This window comes from Rhagoletis zephyria, unplaced genomic scaffold (assembly GCF_001687245.7).
Source record: "Rhagoletis zephyria isolate East Lansing unplaced genomic scaffold, Rhagoletis_zephyria_1.1 Rzeph_scaffold_00601, whole genome shotgun sequence".
In the NCBI taxonomy this organism is placed as follows: Eukaryota; Metazoa; Arthropoda; class Insecta; order Diptera; family Tephritidae; genus Rhagoletis; species Rhagoletis zephyria.
In genome coordinates this window covers 197,135-205,776 of record NW_016157685.1, presented here as the reverse complement: position 1 = coordinate 205,776, position 8,642 = coordinate 197,135, and the positions used below count along the sequence as shown (strand labels likewise).

General features: G+C 35.3%; 1 protein-coding gene across 9 annotated transcripts in view; it reads right to left on the bottom strand.

The window, feature by feature from the left end:
- Positions 1-541: 541 nt before the first annotated feature.
- The window catches only part of Slik (Sterile20-like kinase), a 17,339-nt gene continuing 9,238 nt past the window's right edge, over positions 542-8,642 (bottom strand). For 8 of the 9 annotated variants that reach the window (XM_017613041.1, XM_017613040.1, XM_017613039.1 and 5 more), the window contains 4 exons: positions 7,542-8,165; positions 7,377-7,483; positions 6,875-7,007; positions 4,737-5,957 (listed from right to left, as the gene is read on the bottom strand). In XM_017613041.1, coding sequence (XP_017468530.1) covers positions 4,824-5,957; positions 6,875-7,007; positions 7,377-7,483; positions 7,542-8,165 — 1,998 coding nt within the window. In that variant the 3' untranslated portion in view covers positions 4,737-4,823. Of the gene's footprint in view, positions 823-4,736; positions 5,958-6,874; positions 7,008-7,376; positions 7,484-7,541; positions 8,166-8,642 lie in introns of those variants that run through there. The other variant, XM_017613047.1, reaches the window with a different exon arrangement.

Genomic DNA, 8,642 nt, shown 5'->3' with positions numbered 1-8,642 from the left:
ATATTAAGGCTTACAATAATTGTTTTGAATATTCAAAAATGCATTTCTAACGATCTGTTACAATATGGATCATTTATTTTTTTTTTAAGTCTTAGATATATTTACAATATTATTGGAAGTAAAGATGTATAATAGTAGTATAATAAAGGGAGGTTGGTAGGTAGGTATGTATGTAGGTAGGTAGGTAGGTAAGTAGTATTTATTTAATATTTATCAAAGCAAAGACAAAGTAACGTGGTTTTGACTTTGCGCATACAATACATAGTATGTGTTGTACGTATGTATGTATATTAAGTAGAGCTAGGATATAAGAAAATTTTAAACTAAAATATGCATTTATATAATAGATGTATGTAGGTATGTGTATATTTAAAATTACTTAGCCATTCTGTTCGACAGACTAACTGCTTAAAACTTGTTTCATTTATTTATTTTTATTTTTTTGCTTACTATTTTTTAATAATTTCTGATTAAATTTTCGATTCGTGCAGCATCAGCATTATTTTTTAACTTAAATTTCGTATTTATTGTTTTTTTTTTCTTCTTTTTTTGCTCGCCTACATTTGAATTACTTTAAAGTTTTAACGCGTATGCATATTTATTTAGTTAAATAATGTTTTTTTCAGTTGGTTTTTCCTTCTCTTAGTTATGTTTCACTTAATTTTATATATCTCATCCCTCCGAATATGATGATAAACTACTGCGCGTGGAGCCGGTAAAGTGATCACGCTGTAAAGTATCGGACGGCATGGGTACTACCAGTGCACCGCCATACAACAATTCCATTTCTTCCAATTGCTGTGCGAATGTCTCCTCCAGCCGCTAATTTAAATGAAATTCAAATCAAATGGTAAAAAGAAGATAAACGTGCCACAACAAATGGACAAGATGAATATATGATTGATATCGATTTTAGACGATCGAAGAAGGATTGATTATTATTATTGAAAAGTGGGATTAGACAGAGAAAGTATAAGAGTGATACAGAGTTGGTGCGTGAAAGATGAATCGAACAAAGCCCGCGGAAAGACGTAAATTAATAATAATTGAATTATGTCGATTAAGTATTTATGTACAGTTATTAGCGCATGCGTTCATATGGCAGAGTATAACTATGCACTTGTTGGGTTATGGCATATAAAGTGCAGTTATTAAGACATAAAGCTAAGCCATTGTTTTTTTTTTAGTAATTGCTGAGGAGAACTCAGTTTATTTTCTTTTTTTTTTGTTTTTGTTATTATAAAAAATAATGTTACATATGCATAAAGTAGCGCATATTCTACTCCCTCCCTCCATATCTCTGTACGTGTTGCTTGCAATTAATTTTACTTTTACTGGTGCTAAGAAATTGTAAATTATTTGGCCTTTGGATTTTTGTGGTATGCGTGTATTTGTGTTAGTATGAAAATATACTTTAAGTTTAATATTAATGTCTAATATATATTTTTATTGTTCAAATAGGTGCTATTTTTTTGCTACAAATTTATAATTTAAAGCTAAGCTTTTTTAATTATTATTTTTTTCATGCGTGTATATAATAAACATATATATATGTATTATTCTGTATTATTAATAGCAGCACGTAATGCATGTCAACGCAGCTGCAGCAAAACTTTGGCAAGATTGTATGGCAACGAAAATTTTCATATGCATCACTTTGTAAATATTATGATTTTCAAAATAAAAAAGCAAAAAACCAATCAAGGCGAAAAAATTTTAGAGACTTGCATGTGTTTTTATATCCTAGGACGGTTCACAATATGCTGAATGACAAATACATTTTTTGTTTCACTTGTTTTATGCATATATTTTCTTTTTGTTAAAAAAGTGCAATGAAATGCAAAGTGAGAGTAGTAAAATTACCAAAAATCAACGGTAAGTCCTGGGTACCTGCATCTTATGGTACTAAAATTTTATGAGCTAAAAAACTGCATACCTCGAATTCTGATTAAAAAGTTTTAAAATTTTTATGAAACTGTCGTATTTTCCTAATTTTTGGACAAAGTTTGAAATTCGGAGTTCCATCGTTTTTGCTAGTTAGTGAGCTATACACTCATAACAAATATTGTAAAATCATTTATAGTGAGCATGAAAATTAGTTTTGACTGTTTTCTCTAAGACCAGTATTTAAACTTACCTATTGGGTCATTGCTGGAGCTTTCTGGGGCCTATTTCATAAAAGTGACAAGTGCGACAATTGTAAATTTTTCTATAAAATTTCACTGCCAGAATTGTCGGCGATATTTTTCCTGTTTCATATACGTTTGTAGGCAACTGTGAAAATTTTTGGAAAACGACAGTGATAATATGGAATATTGTCGACAAATGTGCTGACAAACTCGGACATAATTTTCGCGACAATGGCGACAAAAGCAAATAGCTCCGTCGGAAAGCTTTCACATGAGAGTTTTGTAAATTTATTTATATGGTAATTGCGCGCATTTCATTACTTTTCAAAAATTTGAATTTATTTATATTTTTATAAATTTTATATGACTGGCGAAAATTTTGTCAATGACAATTTTAAACCTCGTCAATCACAATTTGTCACTTTTTCAAAGGAATTTCTCATGGAATTTAAGAGGTGGTGACAATTTTTTTATGAAACAAAACCCCCACCAAACTGTCCAATTGTCACTGACAACATGGAAAATGCCTGTCGTTACAAAATTATTACTGTCGCTTTATGAAATAGGCCCCTGGATTGTTGGTTTGAATTGCATACAACCGATATTGCATGACAATTTGGCGGTACAAAATTTGTTCCTACAGCGTCTGTTCAACTTTCGGAAAATCGCGACTGAGTTACCTTGGCTACTCACTGAAGTAAATAGCAGATCAAAGTGCTAGCAAATTGCCAAAATTCGCAAAAAGAATGCATTATGACCAAGATTTAACTAAAGCTAAGGTCCAACTAAAGGTCTATGTGAGATTTAAGCTAACCTAGATCACGTAAGTTGTTCAAAAAAATGGTCCAGAAAAAATATGAAGAAATTCTATCGAGTTGCGTCAAATGCCATGTATAAACTACACAAGCGTGAAAAGTAATGGATCTAAACAGCAGTCGGCTGTGTGATCTGTTCAATGTGAGCCTAACCAAACAAAAAAAAATTGGTAATGTGGCAACAGTACCTTCAAAAAGACGCAGAACAAACATTTATTTGTCAGAAATCTTTACACAAATAAGAAATAGCTCAAGACGAGGAATCATTAGCGCCAAGCCAATGCGGTACCTCAGACAACAGCTCCAGCGAGAACATGAAATTATTGGCTCATCCACCGCAGAGTACTCGTTTGGCACACAATGACTCCTTTTTGTTCTTTATGTTGTTATAATAAATAAATGGTTTCAAACTATCAGGTTTTCTACTAGTCGAAAGCTTTTCGGATCGAAATATTTCTCGTTTAAAATAAGGATTCATTCAGGAAAGCTTCGAGACCATCTAAGCCAGTGTTGGCAAGCGAAAGCTTTTATTTTGTTGTTATCCATTCATAAATTGTAAAGAGAGCTTTTAAAAGCTTTAGCTAGCTTGCCTATGGCGTTGTACTCGTAAAATCTTCACAATTTAACTGAGCTGTCTAAAATATTTTTCTTTTTTGAGTTTCAGTAAAAAAAAAAAAAACACATCGCATATTCGATAACAATAAATTAAACAATAAAGGATTATGCGGATTTTAGGCCTTTGAATTTTTCTACGTGTTTTAACTCAATATATCAAATTTTATTGAGATTTTATCCTTCCACGGCAGTTAAGAGAATGCGGAGCAGATTTTAAGTCAAATAGAGCAGTTGAANTTAGGCAGTTAAGAGAATGCGGAGCAGATTTTAAGTCAAATAGAGCAGTTGAACTTAAAACATTTTTAAAAACCAGTGTAAATCTACTCCGATCGGGGCTAAGTCCGAAAGCTTGGCACGTTTAATAAAGTATGTCATCTTTTAGGCGCAAAACTGTTCCAAGTAAAAAGCTTCATACCAATAATCCCACAGATTTTGAAAACTGCAAGTCTCTAATATTTTTAGCATGATTCTCGATTCATATACATACTTCTTCTAACATTAGCATCAGTCCCATCTAGGAATGTACGTTTTGTTAAGTGGGAAGAATGTCTAATGCTGAATCAGGCAGATTTTTTTTTAAATAATTTGCTTGAAATGTGTAATGGAAAAAGGATATATGTAGTTATCTACTTTCATCTATCATAGCCGTAAAAACTCTCTCTGGGCAGTAGAGTTAGAACATCGCGTTTAACTTTGTCCTTATTTTTTGCAATTTCTGTTTTTTAAATGGTGCCAAATTTAAGAAATTCTTATAAATTCACACACACAAACCCACATATGTATGTATTTACACTTAGATGCCATGTGCTGATTATGTGCCATGAGATGCTGGTCAATATAAACAAACAAATGTGGAATGTGAGCGCAAACACAGACACTTATGCCTCATTTCCACTTGGATAAAATGTTTAATGAAAAGCTGGACATTAAAAAATATCCCTGTGATTACGTTAATAAAAGTAGCTAATGCGCTTAGCATTTCCACAAGTGATTTTTTAAATGACACACATTTTTTGTCCATTTAATGCCTGGTGGAAATGCGGCATCATATGATTATGGTAGTTATATGTATATATAAAAGTAGATATGCAGTTGGAAGTTAGTATAATATGTAAATTTGCAAACCAACAAATTTTTTTACATTTTCTCATTAAATAGCAATGAGATTTTTTGCTTCCTGTTTCAATATTTTCAGTGTTTTGGTTTTATTTGTGTTTAGAATCATTTTAATTTTAAGTATTATTTTTTCTACACGCGCACCCCTCTAAGCCAGTGAGTCCTCTTCTAAAGGACTACTTGGTGCACTTCTCTTAGATTTTTTATCTGCTATACCAATCCGTGGTATGGTATATTTTACCTCTTCCACATCCAAACTATTTACCTCCTGCACACTGCCCAATTTGATGGAGGCGCGCAAGGAAGGTTCAATACTGTCAAGTAGAGCGGTCGCTTTTTTGGCTGGCAAACGAAAATCAGGCTCAGCGCGTTCAGTGCTCAAGCGTACTGTGCCCTCATAAATGTCATAGAGCGATTGCGTACTGCCTAACGAGGAGCGACCCGTACCGTAGAGGGAGGGCCGCTTGATAGCAAACGATGAGGAATATAATAGGTTTTGCGTTTGCTGACGCAACTCTGGTTTATTGGTTATAGCAGTTGTTGTAGTTGTTGGCTCATCAGTTTTTAAATTGTCTCTTCTATTAAAACGATTGCTTACAATATCAGCAAATGGTGTGGCATATGTAACTGTTGAGTCAGTGTGCCTTGACGACGGTGGCATTGTGCTGCGGAATGTGGAAAGCACTGGTCTCTCCGAGTTCGCTTGCCGATTGGCGCCCAGTGTGGGAGTTTGTATATGAATTGTGCTCACTTGGCCGGCATCACTTGACGACACACCATCCTTGGCGGCGGCGACGGCTGATGGTGGTGTTGGCGTTGCTGATGGTGCTGCTGATGCTGCTGCTGCTGCTACTGCGGCGACGGAGGCGAAACGTGGCGTTAGCACTCCATGTGCCTGTCGCAACTCAACGATTTCATCCGTAAAACGTTCATCACGCAGTCTGGGTGTTGTGCTGTCCAGCGCTAAACTATCACTACGCTCTTTCAGTTTACCAAATTTTCGAAATATGGGCGTATTGGGTACACTGCGACTCAAATCGGGCGTGGAACCGTGGAATTTGGCACGCGGATCTGATGATAATGAGAAATAGGTGCGCGAACGCAGCATCTGATTTTCACTAAGGAAAAGACCACGCGGCAGAGAGCGTGGTGCATCATTGAAAAATCCACGCAGTTGCAGTGGCACCTCAATATCTTTGTGAGTAAATGGCACACGATCGGGTATTGGACCGTACTTTTTCTCAAAACGCTCGGACATTTCGTTAAGAGTATCGATTAGCTTCTAAAGTAGGTCTCAAAGTTAAAGCAGAGCCAGAACCAGAGGCAAAGCGTAAACAGCGTAGTTACCATTCCCAATAAGTTTTGTTGCGAAATAGTTAAAAGTTTTTTTTTGGCATTTGGCAGGAATGCATGCAATTTCAGCATATAATGATTAGTAGTATAAATTGGTTGGATTAAATTCAATACCATTAATTATATCCAAAAGTCAAGCCATATAAATGTAGCGGTTAAAAGAGAAGAGGATACAAAAGAGATAAGTCTTCAATTGCAAGGTTTTGACCTTAACAGTATTTAGGTAAACTTTCGTAAAGCTTGGCAAGGTTGGCGTAACTTAAAATAATAACAATATAATTCAAAGGAAAACGAATAGCAAGAATAGTATTGAAAATATAAGTAAGCCAGACAACGCCACCGAATATAAAACACCGAAGACAGCATTGAGTTGAGCGCAAAGCAAGGGGATATCAAAACAAATGAAAAGTTAAAATAAACGAAATGAAAATTAGCAAACATTACGCTGATTATTACAAGCTTGTGTTACAAAATAAGGGGGGAGGGGGAGAACAAGCAAACAACTTAACAAAAGTTTCGTAGCGCATTCGTTGCAAAGCCTCACTGTGATACGAATAAAGGTGTTTAAGATATCCATATATTTTTGTATGCAAGTGTATTATACAAAAAAAAAAAACTAAAAGTTGACAGTGTAAATCAATTAAGAATACCAAAAATCAATTACACATACATACATAAAAGTTGAATAATTTTTTGTACTTGGTAATGCATGAATGCTTAGCTACGAAATTTGCGCTCAGCTCAATGAATATTGTCTTTGCATAGAAACCCAAAGGGAACAAAATAAAAACAACTACGGTGTTATCATAATAAAACTATTTACATTCAATTTGAACGACTATTTACCTGCTTTCTAGGTACTAATTGCTCCTTCCATTCACGCAACTCTGCCTTTAAACGCTCGTCGATATCTGTCAATTTGGCATGTTCGTGTTCGACCAGAGCTTTGCGTTTCTCATTCTGCAACTGTTCTAATTCTCTGTAGGGAGAAAAAAAAAGAAGATCAAGAGATAAAGATTTGTTATTGTCTCTTGAAAAATATTGCTTGTCCTTATTATTTATACGTCAAGAAACGAACAGTTGTTGGGGTTAGTCTTTGCTCTATATCAGTGTCGGGCATTTTTAGCTTTCCTATTCACGCATAAATAGGTGTCTGGCAACGTCGCTGCTATCAGACGTATACTATAAACTAATCAAAGCTATTGCTGTTAAGCAAAACTGTGCTGCAACACACACTTCGCAATATGTGATAATGTGAGTGTGGCCGACACTGCTATATATGAATAATACCTTCCCTTTTGTAATATAAGAAGGAGTAGTTCAATGGTTTTGTAGTCTTTTAGCTTACCTTATCGCCCCCTCACGCGTTGCACGCAATTCCTCCAACTGTTTTTGATGTTTGATTTCGAATCGTCGCTCCTCTTGCGTATAACGTTTCTTTTCTTGCTCTTGAAACTGCAAATATAAAATTTACATTTTACATCGCATAATTCTATTAGGCCTGCCAACTTACCTTCTTAAGTCGTTCCCTTTCGACTTCCGGATCCAAATTTGTTGATATACGCAAAGATTCGCGGAACATTAAATCGCGTGCCTTGCGCTCTGCGCGAATTCGCTTCGGCAACGCTCGCTTCTCTAAAGCTTGCTTTTTAATCATATCCTCCTCCTTGCGTTGCAACATTTTCTTCACCTGATCCAATTCCTTTTCGTGTCGCACAATCATCTGATGGCGTTGCATAAAGCATAATTCTTTTACATGCCGTTTGGCTAGCTGATGACGTTCATGCAATTGCTTCTCTTCCAGCTCCCACAGTAGTGCTTCGCGTGTACGCATGGCATTTTGTTTTTGCTGCAGGAAATTACGATTAATTGTGGCAAGATGATCGCGATGTTTTTCGCTTAATCGTCGCAGAAGCAATTCATGGCGTTCTTTGAGCGAATCTAGGAAAGCCCGCTCCTTCTCTTCATGATCCAGTTCCATGGCGGAACGTCGTTGTTTGAATTCGTCTTTGCGTTTATCTTTGGGCAGCAAATCTACTTCTTGTTTCAACAGACGAATTTCTTGTTTCAAATTTTCACGGAAGATTTTCAATTCTTGCTCTTGCTCGGATCGGATGCGCTTCGATGAAGTTCGCAGCTGTGCAAGCGAGTAATAGAGAATGAAAGTAATTCATAAGTAAAAAAAAAAGTACGAAATGTGATGAAATATTTTAAGGCAATGATCAGTGGCGGCAAGTCACGTGTGTCAAGTTAGCACTACACTTTTCGAAATTGGAAAAGTTAACTACGGCATTAATTGTAGTGTTTTTGTTGTAAATTTGTTGTGGTGTCAAGTTAGCACTACATACTAAATTTTGTTCGAAAAAGGGTCAACTCAATTTTTTCCAGAAAAACGAAAGCTACAAATTTTTTCTTTCCACAACAAATTTTAAAGTTAAAAGCTACAATTAATGGCATAGTAACATACTGGATATCTCAATTCTATCGACTAGGTGTATGGTGTCAAGTTAGCACTACATACCATTTTTTCTTAAAAACCGAGAGCTACAAATTTTTTCTTTCCACAACAAATTTTAAAGCAAAACCTACAATTAATGCCGTTATAACATTTTCA